Here is a 22758-nt window from a genome sequence, read left to right as displayed (position 1 = left end):
ATCCTAAATGTCAGTTCAACATCTGGAAGGAATGGCAGCATGTACCTTTAAACATGGACATATAGACCTTATCCGTTTTGATTAACTTTTTTTAAACCAAGATTTTTTTTCTGTTGATTCAAATGTTATAGACCTTGTCCTCCTGCTAATTTTATTGGCTCTTCTTACCTAGTTTAATTGGTGTGCATAGAAGCCTGCAAACCCCGATTAACAACACCAAAAATTCTTGATATTCTAATTAATATTGCAACTTAGTCTTCCCTCGCCATCAAAAATGTTTCATTTTTTTAAACAGCAGGCCAACCAACTTGTTTGTCTTATTTGCATGTTGGTCAGTACTATTGTCACCTCATTCAAGTCTAAAAAATCTTTTGTCAAATTTTAATCAAATCTCATAAATTTCCATCAGATGCTCTGTTTCACTTTTACAGTTGTTGAACTGGTTGAATGTATTACATTTCCAGTTATCATCTCTTTGTTCCCTCAAACGCTTGGCAAAGCTGCCTTTTTTTCAAATACATAAGTTGATGTAATGGTGTTGAAATAAATCAACTGTACGTGGCATTATGAAAATTATGCACAGCTCATCTACCTCTTCACCACCCCCCCTCACAAAAAAAGCTTTCCTCAGCAGCACAAAACACACAAATGTGAAATATATGTTGTCTGCTTTAAAGCTGGATTCCCTTATAAGAAATCAGTGGAATTGCACCTCTGAGTAATGGAACCTTTTTCATACTCTCGGGATGTGGCTGTCGCTGGCAGTTTGGCATTTGTTGCCATCCCTAGCTGCCCTTGAGAAGGTGGAGATGGATCGTCTCCTAGAATCGCTGCAATTTGTGTGGTGAATGTACTCCCATAATGCTGTTAGATAGGGAGTTGTATGCACAAGTTCTAGTATAGTGAGTTCATAGTCTTGATCTGGCCATCTGGTGGCATTGAGCAACTATAAATTGTTCTGACACATGGCAGATGAGATTCATGGCTGAGCATCCATCTGGCTGTCGAGCAATGTTGGTCGAGATCCATCACTTGCCTGGTCCCTCAGTGAGGGAATGCTTAGTGCAGTGAAAACTTAAAAGGGGGATAAAACCCTTTCTCTTAAGATAAAAGTGTGATATGGAAATTGGGTTGCTGTTTAACCATGCCATTTGCCAAGCTCACATTTAGCTTACGTTTTCAATGAGTCATGACCTTCTCTATCAACACCTTTTTTCCAGTTGGATATTTTTGTGAGCGGTGCTCCAGTTTTCAATTATATGCTTGAGAATGTTAGGTGTAAAGTACAAAAATGAAGATCTATTTACAATAAGACAGTTTAAAGTATGTCTTTTGAGCTTAGTTAAAATTACATTAGCTAGTCACTAGTACATCTGTGGCAATCCATTAACAGTTCATATGTACTGGATAAAACTCAGTTTGCAAAACTATACATTTTAACAAACATGCATGTGTTTTTTTTTTGAATTGCACATTTAATTGGAGTTAGCTGCATAAATTCAAACTGTTATAAATGCAGATTGTGGCTGTTTTAAATTAACACACATGCAAATAAATAGGAATAAAATCTCCTTGGTTAATGGGTAAACCAAGCGTAGATCACAGGCTGAAAAGAGCCTTCAGTGAAATCACAAAAGCTTGAACACTCTTTTTATATAGCCAGACTGAAAAATGTAGTGCACAGAGCAATAACTCATCTACGTTCAAGAACCTCACTAACCCTCACAGGTTCATTAATGTCATCATGCATGCATAAATTATAGGGGTAGTAATATGTAACTCATCTTTTTCAACCTCTCACTTGGAAGCTATAGCCCTGCATGTCTGAATTTTTAGTCATTCAACATGTTTCTGTGCTTCCTACTGACCATTTTGAATGCAGAAATCACTTCCGGTAGTACTGAAAGTGAACCTGCATTTTAGGGACAAACGGATCACACGTTTGAAATACGGGCTCAGATGCAAATGATGTTTTTTGGCGTGAATTGAAAATCGTAGGTATATTGGTTATTTATCTTTTCTACCTGAATGGCTGTCCCTAATGCACTGGAAATATTGTGGGAACAATTAGCAATTTATGTGCTGTATATGTCTTATACTGAAATGTTTAGAGCCAAAAATGCAAACCCTCTGCTGTCATGCCAACATGCTGCTTGGTGATGTTACTGATAAAACAGGCTTTTATCTGTAGATTAAATGTTCACCATACAAGCAGGTACCTTTTATAAGTGTATTTTCAGCACTGAAAATTTATATAGATAAATAAATAAATAAAATCTTGTACTGTGCAGATTTCTAAAAGAATGACCCGTCACACTGTTCTGAGCATTGCAATAAAATGATGCAGATGGAGGAAACGAGACAATTCATAAACTCCCATCAGCGGGAGAGATTAAAAGGAGCTGATTAGGAAAGAGGAGCTATGAGAGAGATTTAACGATCACACACAGTAGTCTGCAAAAATATTGCTTTTGAGGCTGCTTAATAGAGCAGTGACTCAGTGGAAACCATGTTTGTAAGTTCTCTATAGCTTAGACCTAAATTTGCACACCCATTGTTCCAGTAAGTACTGCTTAGTGACAAGCCGACACACTATTTGTTTATCATTTGTCTTTCAATTCCATTCCATATCTGGCTGTAAATTTCCAGTGTGTTTGGGTACAAATGCTGCTTGACAGTGAGATAACTGTCAACAGCTGTATTATTAGTACAGATTCTGTGACTGTCCAGTTTCCCCTATACACAGCTGTAGTTTTGCCAGACAATGCACCTTGTGTTTCACAGAATGACTCTCTAATAAGTTGAGGACCTTATTACAGAAGTTGTCCCTCAATATAGCTTGTGGTACTTCTGCAATACTTCAGTGTCACTTGCCTGTCAACAAATTGGCAGGGCTCAAATGACAGATGGTTGCTGGTACATTGAAGCTCATAAACCTATTGCCTCCCTACCTTTCTTTCCAAAACAAAGCTATTTGTCATCCGAGAGCACTTTACTCTGTTGTGTGACTAAACAATGCAATACAGTAGGGTTCCTTGAGTAAATGTTGCATTATAAATCATATTCTTAACTGAAATTTCTCTTTTAGTTTCACATGGTTACTGATGAAAACTGTCACAAATCAGTTGGTTGCTAGTCAGTGTGCATGTTAATGTGGTATCAGTATATTTTGTAACGCACATTGTGAGGTGAGCCGAAAGCTTCCATTTTGATTGCATTTATATAGCAGCTGATGGGCCAGAGTTGTGTGCAACATCATCTGAATGTCCGCGGCATTGCCATGAGTTTCAATATTGGTTTACATTTGGCTGCTGGATGTTTCACTTTAGCTACCGGTTTGGCAATAAAGATTCTGCAGGAACAATCCGAGGTAGAAGATAAATATGATAAGAATAGGCTTATAATAAATTTTCGTTTTATCTGTAGGTCAGTAATGGTTGCCAATTCACAGCAGATTACAAGGTGAAAATATGCAAGTATGTGTGTCAAATTAGTGGAGAGGACCAGTGTATGGCAAATTCCTTATAAGCAAAAGAATTTAAAACACAGATGAACAGGATAAAAAATGCAGAGATCAATCTTGATTCCATTGAAACTGATTGAGATAATACTGTTGTGCTCCTTAATTTTAATGCTGTTTTAGAAAAATATTGATTAAATAATTCATCTTGAAATTATTCCATTGCGAAAAGAGCTGATTCAAAAACACTGTCTGAAGAATAGGAATGTTTGAAGGTTGGTAAGGCCTTTTTGAAGCCTTTTGCTTTACAAGAGAAGCCAAATGTACAACTATATGGAGTGCCTATTTTTTAAGTCATTGCACTAACATTTTCAGAGTTCCAGCTACACACATTGCTAATTTTGTGCTGCTAATAGCCAATATTTTAAAACTTATTGGCTTGGATATTTTTCCAGTGTGCTATGTATTTCTCATCTGTTTTTAATCAACATTACACTATTCAGTATTAAAAGCCACTTAATAAACTCTGATCAAGGAGCTATCCTCCTATTGCTCATTGGCTAATTTTGCCAAGTGTTGTGGTACTGATCTGTACAGACGGCAAGGCCGAAGTTTTGATTCTTGGGCTGGATTTTTGTGTCATGGCGGAGGCTCCGCCCACTGACCGAAAGGTCAGGGGCGATCCCATTCCTGCCGGACCTGGAAACCACACTGTGATTTACGTGCCCAGGCCCTTAATTGGGCTCAGGCAGGAGACTCCGCCTCCAGGAGCTGCCGGCCAATCAATGGGATGGCAGGTCTTTAATCCCAGCAGTGTCACTGGGAGCAGTGGCCACTGTTGGGACTGCACCCAGAGGTAGGAGCAGCAATGGAGGAGGTCCTGGACTTGAAGCAAGTGTGTGGGACCTCACCGGAGGCTATCAGCTGGACCCCAATGAGGCGGGTTTGGGGTGAGATGCTCCAGCGGAAGCGGCTTATGCTCTCTGTTTGGTACAGGATGCCTGATCAGGATGAACCTCTACTCCCCAGGCCGGCAAGAAGGCCACCTGGTATTACAGGGCAGCCTCCTCAGGTGTTGAAGTTCCCGTCGACAACTGGAGAAGGCCCTTAAGTTGCACGTAAATGGCCACATAATGGCTTTAATTGGCCTGGGGCGGGCGGGCTGCTTGTCACCTCCCCTGCCCCTTGTAAAATCGCAGCAGGAGCGGGAAGATGACAAGAACACCACCGCCCCCCCCCCCCCACTCCCCTGGCCTCAATCTCAATTTCATGCCTGCCCCCCGCCTCCAGCCCACTCCCTCAGCGAGGGGTAAAATTCCGGCCATAGTCTCTGCTGAAATTGCTAACCCGAACTGGGGGGATGGAAAGAAGCAGGAGAGCAGCAACATTTTCCCCAGGGGTAGGAAGAGTAATATTGCGCAGAGTTCTGGGGCCGCATTTTCAATCCAGGTCAGGGTCCGGATCAGAGGTGGGTGGGCCCACTGCCAGCCATCGTGCCAGTTCACCGCCACAATCCTAACCCCAAGCCATTTTCAAAGGCTGCATCAGGTTCAGATTGGCTGCCCACCAAGCGGAGGGTAACCAATTATCTGCAAATTAATTTAATTAAGGGGCCTATTATGGCCCTGTTCCTACACCGACTTGGATTTCCAGTTGTCAGTGCGGGCAGCCCAGGTCCAGGCCAACATCGGGTGTGGGGGGGCGGTGGTGCTCATGGTGGGAATGGGTTGCGGGGGCGGGGGGGGTTGGGTGATGGTTCGCAATTCTTCATGCATGGGACCTCCCCCTTGCACCCATAATGGCTGCCGGGCCACAGCTATGGCCGTTGGCTGTCCATTGGAGGGGTTGTTTCTCTAGGATCATGCCGAGGCAGCTGTGGTCGGTTTTTAAAAAAAGTCAAAGAAACTTTCCTAATCTTTTCTCTCTCCTTCCTCTGTCTCTCTCTCTCCCTCTTCTCTCTCCCTCTTCTCTCTCTCTCTCTTCTCTCTCTCTCTCTCTTTTCTCTTTTCTCTCTCTTTTCTCTTTTCTCTCTCTTTTCTCTTTTCTCTCTCTTTTCTCTATCTCTCTCTTTTCTCTATCTCTCTCTTTTCTCTTTTCTCTCTCTTTTCTCTTTTCTCTCTCTCTCTTTTCTCTCTCTCTTTCTCTCCATCTTCAGATCGGCAGCTCCCACCTCAGCTGGTGGAGCTGCCAATCTGGTGGAACTGGAGGGCCTCCCATTGGCCCTCTAGCATCCGGAGCCTGCCTCCATCCCTGATTGGATGTCAAGCCCACTCCTTGGCCTTTAATTGTCTCCCCATTTCAAAATAGCGGTGGGCGTGTCTTTAACATGCTGTGCGGGGTTGGGACTCAGAACTAGCCCTCATGTTGGGTTCCCAATCCCCGAATGAAAATTCTGCCTCTGGTCTCTAATTTGCTGTCCAAGGACCTTTTGCATTTATGTTTTTTTTTGTTGCAGAAGGGAATCAGCTAAATGTATGACCCCTTTGAGTCTTTAGACATTGAGAAATACAGCCAGGTCGTGTTTCTGTAGCCCATATCTAGTATGACAACCCATGAACCCAAGCCCACAGACCTTTGGCACAAGTTTGCAAGAGCCAAGTTTTCGGGATGCTTAAGTTAACACAAGGCTACTGCTAGAGTTTAACAGACTGAAACGGAACAATAATTTCTTGCATGTCCAATTAGGGCCTTGGGTTGCTTGCTGACCTGCATGGGCTCCCAATTTGGCAATGCCTTGATTTTTAAAAATTTTCATCCTTGTTTTCAAATCCCTCCATGGCCTTTCCCCTCCCTATCTCAGTAACCTCCTGCGACCCTCAGATCTCTGTGCTCCTCCAATTCTGGCTCTTGCACATCCCTGATTTTAATTGCTCCACCATTACCTTCAGCTGCCCAGTCCCCAAATTCTGCAGTTCTCTCCCTAAACCTCTCTGTCTCTCTCTTCCTTAAAGGGTTTGACAGGATAGATGCTGAGAAGTCGTTTCCTCTGGCTGGAGAGTCTAGAACTATGGATCATGGCCTCAGGATGAGGTGTAGACCGTTTAGGTCTGCGATGAGGAGAAATTTCTTCACTCAAAGGGTTGTGAATCTTTAGAATTCTGTATCCCAGAGAGCTGTGGATGTTCAGTCAATCAGCATATTCAAGACTGAGATCGACAGATTTTTGGGCACTAAGGGGATCCAGTGATTGTGGGGTGGGGGGTGGGGGGGGTGGAATAGGGTGGGAAAGTGGAGTTGATGTAGATGTTCAGCCATGATCTAATTGACTGGTGGTGCAGGCTTGACAGGCCATTTGATCTACTCTTATTTATGTCCTTAACTCTCATTTGTATAGTGCCTTTAACATCAAATGATCCAAGCTGCATGTCAGGGGCATTGTCAAACAAAATTTGACATCTCACCACATAAGGAGATATTAGGACAGATGACCAGAATCTTGGTCAAAGAGGTAGGTTTACAGCTAAGATCTAAAGATACTGCTTAAAACCTACCCGTATACTTCAACTCCTTTGCCTTTCTAATTGCTTGCTATATCTGCATGTTAACTTTGTGATTCATGTACAAGGCCACCCAATTGCCTCCTAGTACCAACATTTATTAGTCGCTTGCCTTTTCAAAAAAAAAATTCTGTTTTTCCATTCTTCCTACCAAAGTGGATAATTTCACACTTCCCCACATTATACTCCATCTGCCATCTCTTGTACAATTACTTAACCAGTCTGTATCCCTTTGTAGCCTTTTACATCCTTCTCGCAACCTACGTTCCCACCTAGCTTTGTACCATCAGCAAACTTGGAGATGTTGTACTCGATCCCTCATCTAAGTCATTGATATAGAGGCCTAAGCACTAATCCTTCATGCATTCCACCAGTTACACCCTACCACCTTGAAATTGATGTGTTTATATCTTTTCTGTTTGTCCTTATAACCAATCCTCAATCCATGCTAATATATTATCCCATGAGCCTTAATCTTGTCTGACAACCTCCTGTGTGGCACCTTATCAAATGCTATTGGAAAGTCCAAATATACTACATCCACTGGTTTCCTTTTATCTCCCCTGCTAGCTACATTCTCAAAAAATTCTAATAGATTCATCAAACACATTTTCCCTTCCATAAAACCATATTGACTCTGCCTATTATGATTTTCCGAGACCTTTTACTGTGCCCTTAATAGATTTCAGTACTTAATAATTGTAATTTCTTCGCTGCAGAGTTCCTTTTTGAAAAAAAAACAAAGGGCTGTCTTCTTCCTCTGCACCAAAAAAGCTACCAGCATTGCTTCTGTCTGTCAGCGTGAGAACAGTATCGATTAAGATCCCACAAATAAATTGTAACTGACCGTGAATTCTGGATCCTGTGAAGTATTGCAATTTCAAAGTCCATTTCCTTAAAATTGTAAGCTGAATGACTGACTGTCTTCCTGAACTAGACAGGCTGACTAATAGCTCTTGTTTAGACGCATTTACCCTTTATCCTGCCTGTGGTATAACTTTTCTTTTTGTTCACAAACTTTCCAATCTTAGTCAATATCTTGAAGGAAAATCCTAAAACTCCTACATTACTTTTATGACTGTCTTTATCTTGGGTGGGGGATGGGAAGGTTTTGACTTGAGCAAATTATATCTTGCCACATATTTAAAATACGCATTGTTCCTGCTGTGTAGGACTGTTCCAAAGAATCTCGCATTGTCTCACACAGTCACAAGCTTGCCACAAGTGATCAGGTTGCATGTGCTGGGCACAGGGTGTTAAAATATTTTTTATATCACTTGTAAAGCATATCTCTCATTTACTTACTCATTACTCCAGTATCCATTGTAGAATAAGAATTTGTTGCGTGGACTATTTCCCTCTCCGTACTCTATATTGTTCATATGTTTCTGCTATTGAGTAACATTTGTATATGATTTTGAAATGTATTTTGTGCTTCTATTGACCATTCTTTGAATGGTACAATTTTAAGGAGCAATGCTGCTGCACGTTATTTAAATAATGAGCAAGAAAATGTACTATGACCATATTGTTGGAGATCATCTGAACTCCGTAAATAAACTTGCTATCCCACTTGGTGATCCTTCTCGTGATATAGCCATAATACTATAGCCATAATAATTTTCTTACCAGCAGGTATGCTTAAAAGTAATGTAAAATATTGCAACTATATTTTGCTACTTGTGAAACTTGCATTATGATCCTGAAATATCAAAGGAATACATTTGCTAAACATTTAAAGTACCTGTTTTACTGTGTTGACCAAAGCAATGTTATGGATAAAAGCACTTAAACATATTAATACAAGGCATAAAACACAAAACTCCATGTGCCAGCTGTGTGCGTTTCTTGTTTATTTCTGCAAGATTGTTGAGAAGAGGCTGCTATTCAGCCAGGGAATTGCTACATTTTTCTGGGGGGGTGGGAGGATGAGCAAAAGACTGAAAATAATACGTAGCACCAAAAATTAATAGAGTCGGCACCGAAGCAGGTCCTTCAGCCCACCGAGTCTGTGCCAGCCATCAACCACCCATTTATACTAATCTTGCATTAATCCCATTTTCCCTCTCACATCCCCACCTTCCCTCAATTCTCCTGCCACCTACCTACACTAGGGGCAATTTTTTACAATGGCCAATTTACCTATCAACCCACAAGTCTTTGGCATTTAATAAAATCATTACAACTGCAGAAAACCGGATGTTAGTTTGGCCTTGCATTTTCAAACTTAGCAATAATTATTATGTATTGCATGTAGAGGATGCTATTAAGGGCAATTAGGGATGGGCAATAAATGCTGACCTAGCCAGCAACGTCCACAACCCAAGAATGAATTTTTTTTAAATTAAAATTTTCAGTGGGAATATCAAATAATATAAATAAAATGAAAATAGATTGGGCCAAATCTTGCTGGAGCAGGGCATCTTAGGGTGTATGCCGTTGGACTTTTCCTTGCACCCTTCAGCTCAAGTTTTTTGTGCTGGAACTTGCTGTAAGTGCCAGCTGATGGGGCAGTGGAGCATCTGGGACCTTGCTGAATGGTGGGACCCACGGTATATCTCCTTGACATTTAGGGATTGAGACAGAAACAGGAATGATGGAAAAGGAGCTTAGAATCAAAAAAGTTACAGAAAGAGAAATGAAGCGATGAAGAAAAAGTAAGTTTAAGATTTGACATTTTTACAATCTCTAACAATTGATTACACACAGGAATGAGATTGAACAGGTTAAATTGTTCCCTTTCGTGGGCAGAGAGATTGTTTGGCTTTGCGTTAACAATTATCGTTGTTAAAAGGGTATTAATGCTCTTAATTATCAACTCTAACTTTCTGTAGTGAGTTTAGTGGGCAATTAATGTACAAATCCAGCAAGTTCTTAGAAATAACGGGGAGGCAAAGGGCGAGATGCCCTTTGCGCAAAACAAATGGAGTGGCATAGATCAACTAACAAGTTGTGTAGATTCAAATTCACGGCATATCTCTTAATCCCCTGAACCTGCTAGCCGATTTGTACATTTATAATGACATCCCTCCATTATTTTTGCAGCATGATCTGGCCGAGCGTAACTGACATTGACTTTTCGATCTTAAAACTATTGCAGTTTCAAAGTCAATTTCCTTTCATTGTAACCTTAATGTCTGAAATATTGCTACAAGGGATTCAGAATGCTTCCCTGAAAAGAGGAGGAATCAATGGGGAGAGTTGATTCAAATTACGTTTACCCATGACTTTGCAGTCTGCCGACAATTGAGTGGATCTGTACAGGCTCACCTTTGAAATACAGGAAAACTTTTACTTCCTGTTAGTTTATCATTTCCTATTATTTTACAATATTTGCATGGCGTTTACTTTCCCTTTTTAATGATTCCCCAAAATCGCCACTCTCACTTTCAAGAGGGGTTTTCTGATCTCTTGTTTCTAGTTTGTTAACTCAATTTCTATCGTTCTCTCAAATTGGAAGGTACAGTATTTTTTATTAAGCCCAGTTCAGCCTAGAAATTGATTTATAAACAGTATAAATGTATTGCTAAGTTCTAACTGCTCATTTCATTTACGTATAGATCAAATTGGTTTGCTTCCTTGTTGGTAATTAACTTTGCATCTTTGATGTGAATGAAATGGTTCACATCTTTGTGTATATTTGTATTTGATACAAGCATTTAATAGATTTGATATCAGCTGGATGTATATCATTGTATTTATAGCATTGGTGTTTGTGGTGTTATAAGTAAGTATTGTTTGGAATTATGTACTTCAAAGGAAGCCAGTGAATAGCTAATTTGACACCTGTAAGACTAAAGCTGCAGTTTGAAACGCGATTGCAGTTTTTTTCAAATTCTGATGATTTATCAGACAAAAGGCTGGAGGGATTCGATACTCTGATTCCGAAAGCTTTGTGATAAAACCAAATTTGCCATATCAAAAAGTAGGAATTATGCAATTTGCAGAGTTGCATTTTTTCGGGAAGCCAGTTTTATAAAAATTAATTGACCCTTTACAGACTTCCTCATTTTATGTTTATAAAGTATTTGTTTTAGTATTTGTATTTGATACTATTATAAATATTTGCTGTATGTATATTTCCAATTTCAAAAAATTACTATTATAGAATGGCTACATTATATTTATTATGCACATTATATAGGGAGGGAAATGTTTGCTTATGGGAACTGTTAAGTTGGTGAAGCAAAAATGGTGAGAGCCTGAAATTGTAACAATTTTTTAAAAAGTTTTTAAACTTCGCTACACCATTCAACAGAACATAATCACCTTGATATCACGCATAGTGAAGATAATTATTTTAGATGATTGATTCTCGATAAATTGCATTAATCATCTCTTTTTAATCTATCCAGAGATGAAGACCTCTTCTAAGCTTTTATTGCACACTACTTTGTCCATCTTATTTTGTCATGGTTATATGGGTAACTCATTTAAAATAAATAATTAGAAATGATACAAATGAATACTAACCAAAAGGGCAAGCATATTTGTATGTTGTGAAAGGAAAGTGGGTTTTGTATAAGCCAGAATATCTATGCATTGTTGATGTCGGCTTCAAGTACTTTGCCATGTGGCAATGCAAAGGGTAGAATTTTAAAATTGAGAACAGAGAAAGCTGGAAATACACAGGTTAGTCAGCATCTGTGGGAGAAAAGACAGGTTAGGATATTTTGTGTCTATTTTCCTCATTGTAATTCAAGCCTTTGTATTTGATAATACAAGGTGTCAAATTGTTGCTTCAAAGGGCCACAAATTAATTTGAATAATCAATACACGTGATAGTTCAATACCTGTAGAAACTTTTGCTATCCGTTTTTACGTTTCTAGCTAGCTTCCTCTCATACTCTAATCTCTTTCTCCTGATTAACCTTTTAGTCATTCTCTGCCGTTCTTTATATTCTGTCCAATCATCTGAACTGCCACTCATCTTTGCGCAATTATATGCCTTTTCCTTAAGTTTGTTGCTTTCCTTAACTAGGTCTAAACCAGGAAACATAAATTCAATTTAAATATATACAGAGAAGAAAATAAAGTTGGGAGAAGACAGGTGGGATTAAGAAAGAAATAAGAGACAAAGTAAAAGAATAATTTTAATTTTTACTTTGTGTCTTATCTTTTATTTTTTTAAATCTCCATTACGTACTGAAAGATTGAGACTCCACACTTGTAAAATTACATTTTCAAAGCCAGAGAGGTTGATTGGCAATAATTATCACTTTCTATGCAGTTAAAAATTCACTTCCTCCTGAATGCACCAGTCCTAACTTTTTCTAGCATATTTAGTGGAGGTCTAGTAGGCAACTACCTTAAATTCTCACCATTACAGTAATTTTGGTGCTGAGTCTAGTGATGAGGACTGTTGCAGTGCACCCTGTAGAGGAGCAGGGTATCTCTGGTGGCAACTTCTGGATCTCCATGTTTAACTCCACGTACTCCAGAGGTTTCTGTCAGCTTTTCTCAGTTATAACAGAGTGTTGTTAGCCTCACTGTTATTCCTATCACAAAACCTGGGACATTTTTAAAAATGTTTAATGGGTCCATTAATTATTGGTACTTTTAGCATTGACAAGTGTTTTACAATTCAGTACTCGAATGATTTTCTTTAAAAATCCAGTAATCCTTATTGTAGTGGTAATTAGCCCAAAGGTATATCCACTGCTCATTTTCCATGCCTCATGGTCCTGCACTTTCCACTTCAGTTGCCTTTCAGAGCCTCCCTTTTTTTTAACTTCCATGAGAAATGAGCAATACAACTAGGGGAAAAAGTGCATGCGGTGGTTTCCTGATGCCTTCCTCTTGGACGTTTTTAAAGGAAATCCTCTTCCAAAAGGATCCTCTGCCTATAATCAGCCATTGTCTCTCGAGGTTCTAGCTCTTCTGCCTTCATCACCGAAAATCTGCTGGTTCTGCCATTGGTCATAGCTCATAACCCTGAGCATGGGAGCTTTACCTGGACCTGGTTGACTCTCAAAAGGGCAGGGATGACCCTCCTTTTACCCCCCCCCCCCCCCCACCCCCGCCATTTTTGAGGTCTCAAATGACCCTGACCCTATAATCCTCATTACCAAGCCCCATTATTGAAAATACTAAAGCTTGATTACTGAAATACCACAAAATTCCAGGTACTTAGTAGTTTTACAATGGTGTACTAGTAAATGAATCATGGGTAAAAATGTGGTCCGATCTAGAGTACCAGTTTTTTTTCCTTGTGATTTGGATCTGAGGAAAAACAAGAACACTGCTCCTTGGGAATTCATTCACCTATGGTACAAACATTGCTTTCACTTCCCCAGTGCTCAGAAGACACATTGGTAAAACAAAAGGGCTGTAATAATTCATTATTTTAAAAAATAAAATATAATTGCTGATTCTGAAAAGACATTATCTTTCAGAGGAAACACCTGTCTTTTATTATAATTTCAACCTTTTTTTGGCTGGAATTGCCAAAGTTTGAAGTTTTTTTTAATCTAGTTAATATTTAGACTCAAAGTGACTTTTGTGCACAGTTCCCTTGAGCACTGTTAGACTCTGCAGGTGTTGCTTCTTAATTACATGTCTTTTAACTTCAAAGCATATAGAAAGTTGCCCATTTAACTTTTTTTCAACTTCACACTTCGCCACATTTTATTCCTTTTGCTCAAATAAGTTTGCCAAAAAAAACAGACAAAAACTGCTGGAAATACTCAGCTGGTCTGGCAGCATCTGTGGAGAGAGAAGCAGAGTTAACGTTTCAGGTCAGTGACCCTTCATCAGAACTGGCAAATATTAGAAGTGTGATAGGTTTTAAGCAAGTAAAGCGGGGGTAGGGCAAGAACTAACAAAGGAGAAGGTGTAGCTAGGACAAGGTCACAGAGAATAACCGACCAGAAGGTCATGGAGCAAAGGCAAACAATATGTTAATAGTGTGTTGAAAGACAAAGCATTACTACAGATAGGGTGTAAACAGACTGAAAACTGAACAGCCACAAGTACAAACATGAAAAAAAACAGTGGATAGGCAAACTGAACAAACTAAGATGAAATGAAATAAAATAAACAAAAAAAATATAAAAAAGAAAAAACAACTAAAATCAAAGTAAAATGGGGGGCCTGTCATGCTCTGAAATTATTGAACTCAATGTTCAGTCCGGCATGTTGTAGTGTGCCTAATCGGCAAATGTGATGCTGTTCCTCGAGCTTGTGATGAACATCAACGCAAGCTCGAGAAACAGCATCTCATTTGCCGATTAGGCACACTACAACATGCCGGACTGAACATTGAGTTCAATAATTTCAGAGCATGACAGGCCCCCCATTTTACTTTGATTTTAGTTGTTTTTTCTTTTTTATATATTTTTTTGTTTATTTTATTTCATTTCATCTTAGTTTGTTCAGTTTGCCTATCCACTGTTTTTTTTCATGTTTGTACTTGTGGCTGTTCAGTTTTCAGTCTGTTTACATCCTATCTGTACTAATGCTTTGTCTTTCAACACACCATTAGCATATTGTTTGCCTTTGCTCCATAACCTTCTGGTCGGTTATTCTCTGTGACCTTGTCCAATATACAGCTTCTCCTTTGTTATCTCTTGCCCCCACCCCCACCCCCGCCCCCGCTTTACTTGCTTAAAATCTACCACATTTCTAATATTTGCCAGTTCTGATGAAGGGTCACTGACCTGAAACGTTAACTCTGCTTCTCTCTCCACAGATGCTGCCAGACCTGCTGAGTATTTCCAGCATTTCTTGTTTTTATTTCAGATTTCCAGCATCCGCAGTATTTTGCTTTTATAAAAACAAAGCCTTTTGATGCTTATGATTGTCAAGCTTCTAAAAACAAATTTGTGTATATTTCTTTGACTGAAAGTAACTTTTTTTTCTCCCCAAACAGGTTGTTGATGCTGCCAAAAAGGCAAATGCTCATGATTTCATTGTGTCATTTGAGGTAAGGATATGGGTGCATGTAATAATATCAATATCTGGCTATGAATGCAATTTATGTCATATAGATCAGTACGTTCTCCTTCAAGCAACATTATATTTGAAGTTACTTTAATTTATTTTTGTTTGCTCTCCATATTTCCTGCTCCTATACCTGACTTGCTATCTTTGTACCCAGCGTCAGTGTTTTTTTGTGATTCCTATTGTTTTTTTAAAATGTCTGCTTGTACAAAATTCCATTTATTAGATTAGATTAGAGATACAGCACTGAAACAGGCCCTTCGGCCCACCGAGTCTGTGCCGAACATCAACCACCCATTTAGACTAATCCTACACTAATCCCATATTCCCACCAAACATCCCCACCTGTCCCTATATTTCCCTACCACCTACCTATACTAGTGACAATTTATAATGGCCAATTTACCTATCAACCTGCAAGTCTTTTTGGCTTGTGGGAGGAAACCGGAGCACCCGGAGAAAACCCACGCAGACACAGGGAGAACTTGCAAACTCCACACAGGCAGTACCCGGAATCGAACCCGGGTCCCTGGAGCTGTGAGACTGCGGTGCTAACCACTGCGCCACTGTGCCGCCCTGTATCTTTTGTATTAATTAACTTGCATGTATATTTCTTAAATAGTGATTAAATCTCTGAGAAATTAATATGCTCAGTACATTTTTAAACACCACAGAGAGCTTGCTGTAAAGCTTGGAGTGCAGGTGGGAAAGGTGGAAGTGAGCATTAAAGTTGAGGCTGATGCAGTTCTGAGATGGAATGGAAAGCTTTAGGATTCATTTTTCTGATTTTTTTTTTAATGTGCTTGGTTATAAATGTTATATTTGGGGACTGTGGTGAGATCACAGAAGGAGCTACTCCCACTCCCCTGCCCTTACCCTGTGGCCCTGCAAATTTTGATCTTCAGATAATTATACAATTCCCTTTTGAAAGACACAATTGAATCTGGCTCCATCATACACTGAGGCAATGTATTCCAGATCCTAACCACTCACTGCATAAAAAAGTCTTTCCTCATGCTGCCTTTGGCTCTTTTGACAATTACCTTAAATCAGCACCCTCTGGTTTTCGATCCTTCCAGCAACTGGAACAGTTTCTCCCTATCTACTCTGTCCAGACCCCACGTGATTTTAAACACCTTTATCAAATCTCTTCCCCTCTAAGGAGAACAGCCCCATCTTCTCCAAACTATCCTCATAACTGAAGTCCCTCGTCCCTGGAATCATTCTCAAAGCTTTTCTGCACCCGGTCCAATGCCTTCACTTCCTTCCTAAAATTGGTGCCTAGAATTGGACACAGTACTCCAGTTGTGGCTGAATCGGTGTTTTGTAAATATTCACTATAACTTACTTACTTTTGTACTATATGCCTCTTTTTATAAAACCCAGGATCCTGTATGCATTGTCTTTCTCAACCTGCCCTGCTATCTTCAACAATTTGGGTACATCTAGGTCCCTCTGCTCCTTCATCCCCTTTAGAATTGTACCTTTCATTTTGTATTGCCTTTCTTCGTTCTGCCTACAAAAATGTATCACTTCACACTTCTCTGCATTAAATTTCAACTGCCACGTGTCTGCCCATGCCGCCAACCTGTCTGTGTACTCTAGAAGTGTATCAGTATTCTCCTCACAGTTCACAATACTTCCAAGTTTGGTGTCATCAGCAAATTTTTGAAATTGTGCCCTGCACACCAAGTCTGTCATTAGTACAGGTCAAGAAAAGCAGCATTCCTAGTACCGACTCCTGGGAACCCTGCTGTATGTCTTTCCCCCAGTCTGCAAAACAATCATTCATGACTATTATCTATTTCCTGCCACTAAGCCAACTTCATATCCATACTGCCACTGTCCTTTTTATTTCATGGGCTTTGACTTTGCTGACAAGCCTGTTATGTGGCACTTTATCAAATGCCTTTTGGAGGTCCATATATACCACATCAACCACATTATCCCCACCAACCCTCTGTTATTTCATCAAAAAAATTCAAAGCAAGTTTAAAAACAATTTGTCTTTTCTTAATTAATTCACATTTGTCCAAGTGACTGTTAATTTTGCCCTGTATTATTGATTTTAAAGCTTTCCCACCACCAAGGTTACATTGACTGGCCTGTAGTTGCTGACCTTATCCTTGTATGCTTTTTTGAACAAGGGTGTAAAGCACTGCAATGCCCTGTTGGATAGCCTTATATGTGAGTTAAAGGTCTACAAAGGAAACCCGACCGAGCCCGAATGCCAGACCCGGAAGTGCAACCCTACCTGACCCGAACCCGACACATGCCGTCGGGTCCCGTCGGGGTCGGGTAGCAGGTCGTTACCCATGTACTGATGTACAGGCTTGCTACCCGACGACATATGTCGGGGTCAGGTTGGGTTGCATTTCCAGGTCCAGCATTCGGGTTCAGTCAGGTTTCCTTTGCAGACCTTTACAAGGGTGTAGCATTTGCAATTCTTCAGTCCTGTTGCACCCTGTATCAAAGGATGATTGGAGGATTACTGCTGCAATCTCCACCCTTTCCTCAGTATCCACTGATGTGTCTCATCTGGTCCTGGTGACTTCTCAACTTTAAGTACAGGTAGCCTTTCTAATACCTCCTCTTTATCAATTTTTGCCCCATCCAGTATCTCAACTACCTCCTCTTTAATTATGACTTTGGCAGCAGCATCTTCCTTGGTAAAGACAGTTGCAAAATACTCATTTAGTACCTCAGCCTAAAGCCTGGCTCGGGTATAAAATTAAAACCCAACCCGGGCCTGAAACGACAACAGCCAACCCAAACCCGACCCGAGCCTGAGTCCTTTCATTTTTTTAAATGCCCGACCCGACCTGAAAATAACAAACATATTTTTGAAACAAAAAAAGATCATAGACTAAAACAAAAACAATACGAAACAAAACAGTACAGTCCAGTCCGATCCGACCCGAGCCCGAATTCTGGACGCAGAGTACAGACCTGACCCGACCCAAACCCAGCATACGGGTAGTCAGGCTTTGCCTCAGCCATGCTCTCTGACCCCATGTATAAATCCCCTTTTAGGCCCCGAATCGGCCCCACCCCCTGCTCTTACTACCCTTTTACTATTTATATAGTTATATTACTATTGAAAGATGTGGAATCATCATGAAGTCTGTATATCAGATTTTTGGAATGTTATCTCAGTTGTTTTTAGATTGTGGTCATGCAGAACATGTTGGTATCTTTTTTAACGGGATGTGATTGAGAAGAAAATTGAAATTGGAAAGTAAGATTTTGCATAATAGAATTTACATAAGAAAATATATTAGAAAAAGGGAAAAACATAAAGTTAAACTCTTAACCAATGAGGAAAAAGAAAATTGACATAGACAAGATTCAGTAACTTGATGGTCTCAGCCTTGGCAGATGCAAGATTTTCAGTTATTTGAGACACAAGTTATTCCAGTTAAATTCACAACTCATCAGTCCAGTAAATGTTTGGGGCATAGATTTACTGTTGGAAGTATTGGAAAATCACAGTGTATTGAAATTTAATCTGTGTGTGTGCGTGCGCATGTATGTCTGTCTTCAGATTGCAGTCATTTGGGCTCTCTATTAGAAGATGAATTCCATATTGTTTGGAGGAATGGCTGATAATACATTATGATTCAGGTTTCAATATTGTAATACAATACTTTTGGAGCAACACTCTTGGCAACAAGTCATTTTTAAGAGCTAATGTTTATTCTTGAAAAATGTTCTCTATGTTTAAAACCAACTTTTGGTGCCTTTCAGCTTTATTTCCATTGTTCATTTCAAAACAATTAAACTCTGGTGTAGCTTGGTGTCTTATACTGAACCTGTCCACTTTCATCTCATCTTTGCCACACTCTGACTTTGTCTCAGGTCTACGTTTTTTCATTTGATTCATCAATCACGAATACATATATTTAATTCTGAGGAGGGTTCATCGCAAATGTACTGCAAGTATAATTGTAATTTGAAACTATGAATTAACTTGCATGCATGGCATCACCTAAGTTAGTTACCATGTTACACCATGAAGTGCACTTCATGATTGTTACCAGATTGGTTATTGGTACACTAACATTAAAATTATTGTTTGGAGTCTCAGCAAAAAGATCTTGAAATTCACACCTATCATTTTCCCTATGGACCATAATTTTTCAAAGTAATTACAGATTGTGCTTGAAACCAAAATGCATTTTAAGCCAAAATTTGCACTGTTCACTTGAATGATATTTTGATCAATCATAATCATCTTCAGCTGCTTCATGAATGACCTTCCCACCATCATAAGGTCAGAAGTGGGAATGTTCGCTAATATTTGCACGATGTTCAACACCATTCGCAACTCCTCAGATACTGAAGCAGCCCGTGTCCAGATGCAGCAAGAACTGGACAGCATTCAGGCTTGGGCTGATCAGTGGCAAGTAACATTCATGCCACACAAGTGCCAGGCAACAACCATCTCAAACAAGAATCTAACCATCTCCCCTTGACATTCAATGGCATTACCATTGCTGAATCCCCCATTATCAACATCCTAGGGGTCATCATTGACCAGAAACTGAACTGGACCAGCCACATAAATGTTGTGGCTACAAGAGCAGGTCAGAGGCTGGGAAGTCTACGGCGAGTAACTCGCCTCCTGTCTCCCCAATGCCTGTCCACCATCTACAAGTCACAAGTCAGTTGTGTGATGGAATACTCCACTTGCCTGTATGGGTGCAGCTCTAACAACACTCAAGAAGCTCGACTCCATTCAGGCCAAAACAGCCGACTTGATTGGCACTCCATCCACCACCTTAAGCATTCACTCCCTTTGTCACTGATGCACAGTGGCAGCAGTGTGTACAATCTACAAGGTGCACTGCAGCAACTCACCAAGGCTCCTTCGACAGCACCTTCCAAACCCATGACCACTACCACCTTAGAAGGACAAGGGCAGCAAATGGGAACACCACCACCTGCAAGTTCCCCTCCAAGTCACACACCATCCTGACTTGGAACTATATCGCTGTTCCTTCACTGTTGCCTGGTCAAAATCCTGGAACTCCCTTCCTAACAGCAAGGACTGCAGTGGGTCAGCTAACCACCATTTTCTCCAGGGCAATATGGGATGGACAATAAATGCTGGCCTAGCCAGCGATCCTCACATCCCGTGAAGAAATAAAAAAAGAAAGCTGAACAGATTACCATTTTGACAGATGCCCATTCTCCACACTTTCCTCCATCCTAACCTCCAACAATGTGGGAGGAGCTCATGGTCTTCTTTGTCACTAAGATTGTGACCACCCGATCAGCTGCCTCTACCACTTCCTTCCCTTTCCCTAGTCCACCAGGTGATATTTCCTTTAAGGATCCCCCTCTCCCCACCCTAGTCCTGAACTTGCATTGTTCTCTAGTTCCTCTTCAATTTCTCCTCATACCCTCTCAGAGCTCATCTTGTCCAGGAGATCCACCTCCTGCTCCCTCAACCTATTCCCACTAAACCACTGACCACCCAACTTCCCTTCCTGGTCACCATGTTAGCAGATATTCAGGTACTGTGCCCCTCTCCTTCAAATCTGTCCTCATCACCCCTCTCTTCAAAAAAGCAATCCTTGACCCCACCATCCTTACAAACTAACCCCCCACCTCCATTCTTCCGTTCCTCTTCAAAGTTCTTGAATGTGTTGTTGCCTCACAAATTCGTGCCCATCTTTCCTGGAATTCAATGTTTGAATCCCTCCAAACAGGTTTCTGCCCCTGCCACAGTACCAAAACGGTCCTTGCCAAAGTCAGAAATGACATTGTATGTGACTGACAAAGGTAATCTATTAATGCTCATTCTTCTCGGCATGTCTGCAGCCTTTGACACAGTTGACCACAACATCCTTGTCCAAAGCCCCTCTACTGTCGTCCCGCAGATGGCACTGCATTTGCCTGGTTCCTTTCTTATCTATCTAACCATAGCTTGATTATCACCTGCAATGGCTTCTCTTCCTGCTCCCACAGTGTTACCTCTGGCGTCCCCCAAGGATCTCTCCTTAACCCCCTCCTATTTCTCGACTACGTGCTGCCCCTCTCATCAGCTGAAAACACAGCATCAGTTTTCACATGTCGCTGCTGACACCTATCTCTATTTACCACCACCACCACCTCCCTCGACTCTTCCACTGTCACTATATTATCAGACTGCTTGTTCGACATCTAGTACTGGATGAGCAAAGATTTAATCCAATTAAATATTGGGAAGACTGAAGCCATTGTCTTCAGTCCTCACTGCAAACTCTGTTCTCTAACTATTGGCTCTGTCCCTCTCCCTGGCAACTGTTTGATGCTGAACTAGACTGTTCGCAGCCTTGGTGTCGTATATGACCCCGAGTTAAGCTTCCAACCTCACTTCTGCATCGTCACTCAGACCCCCTATTTCCACCTCCATAACGTCATGATTTCACCCTTGTATCAGCCCATTGCTGCTGAAACCCTCATCCATGCCTTTGTTACCTCTAGACTTGACTACTCCAATGCACTCCCAGCTGGCTTCCCACATTCTACCCTCTGTAAACTTGAGGGCATCCAAAACCCTGCTGCCTGTGTGCTTACTTGCACCAAATTCCATTCATCCAACATCCCTGTGCTCACTGACCTACATTGGCTCCTGGTTGAGCAACATCTGATTTTAAAATTCTTATCCTTGTTTTTAAGTCCATCCATGGCCTCGTGCGGCCCCCACCCCATTTCTGTAATCTCCTGCAGCCCCAAAACCCTCCGAGCTATCTGCATTCCTCTAATTCTAGTTTCTTGAGCATCCCAGCTTTTAATTGCTCCACCATAGGTGGCTATAGCTTCAGCCGCCTTAGCCCTAAGCTCTGGAATTCCCTCCACATCTCTTCCTCTCTTTCTTCCTTTAAGACAATCCTTAACACCTTCATCTCCATATTCATAAAAATTGCCCTCTATAATCAACATCCCTGTTCACAAAACCACCATTGAGAAGTTGTGGAAGAGAAAATTATTTAAATGTGACAGTAGTTTTTAAACCCGGTGTCGAAACTCTTGCTATTGAGGCAAGTAGAGCAACTCAAGTGGTAATTAAATGTTAAAGTCCCCAAACTTTAATAAACTTTTGACAGGTCAGTTTAAATAATCAACATGTATTCATTATTTTTGTTGTGCAAATACAATAAGAGCATTAAAATGTTAATGTGCAATTGATGCAGTAACCAATAACATGTCCATTACAGATAGGAATGTAGGAATTGCTGGATAGGACCACACACCATCTAGTTCACCTTCTATCATCCTGGTTTTACATAATGCAATAATAATGAAGTAAAGATAGTGTTGCATAGTCAACACAGTCAGTTAGACTGCTGCATGTGAGCAAATGAATAGGTCGCCTGTAAAGTTGTCAGTACAACCAGTAGCAATAATATAGCATTTTGTGTAATGTGTTTTGGGTATTCACAGATTAAGTACTACATCAGTATGATTACCGCAAACAGATCCCATAATCTTGGATAACTAAGGGGACGTTATACTCCAGCTACTGGTCCGAAACCAGTGATGGCTGTGTTGGTTTCAGCCAGGAAGTATCATGTTTATACAGCCTGTCTTGAGCTGGAATTCTGCTTCCCAGAGGAGTGCCCTGCACATGCCTGGTTACATACATGCACAGAGCTCTTCCCTGAGCAGGTGCATGGGTGGGAGCTTCCTCATTTAAATTAATACCAGGTTTAAAAAATACACTGGAGGTCCAATTGTCTCACACTCCATGCACTGATGAACCTAAGCAATGCAAGATTACCTCCATCAGGACTGCTTTTGTCCTGAGTCAGGATAGGCATTGACTCTGGATTTATTCAGGTGTCAGCCTTGGCTCGGTAGTTGCATTTTTGC

At 40.6% G+C, this 22758-nt stretch overlaps 1 protein-coding gene across 8 annotated transcripts in view; it reads left to right on the top strand.

Moving 5' to 3' along the window:
* LOC137382665 (uncharacterized) overlaps positions 1 to 22758 on the top strand; it is a 231890-nt gene that overhangs the window by 147162 nt on the left and 61970 nt on the right. For all 8 annotated transcript variants that reach the window (XM_068054903.1, XM_068054900.1, XM_068054902.1 and 5 more), the window contains one exon: positions 14828 to 14881. In XM_068054903.1, coding sequence (XP_067911004.1) covers positions 14828 to 14881 — 54 coding nt within the window. The remainder of the gene's footprint in view (positions 1 to 14827; positions 14882 to 22758) is intronic.

Source organism: Heterodontus francisci, chromosome 23 (assembly GCF_036365525.1).
Source record: "Heterodontus francisci isolate sHetFra1 chromosome 23, sHetFra1.hap1, whole genome shotgun sequence".
NCBI lineage: Eukaryota > Metazoa > Chordata > Chondrichthyes > Heterodontiformes > Heterodontidae > Heterodontus > Heterodontus francisci.
Note: the sequence above shows the minus strand (reverse complement) of the source record. Positions and strands in the feature narration are given on the sequence as shown.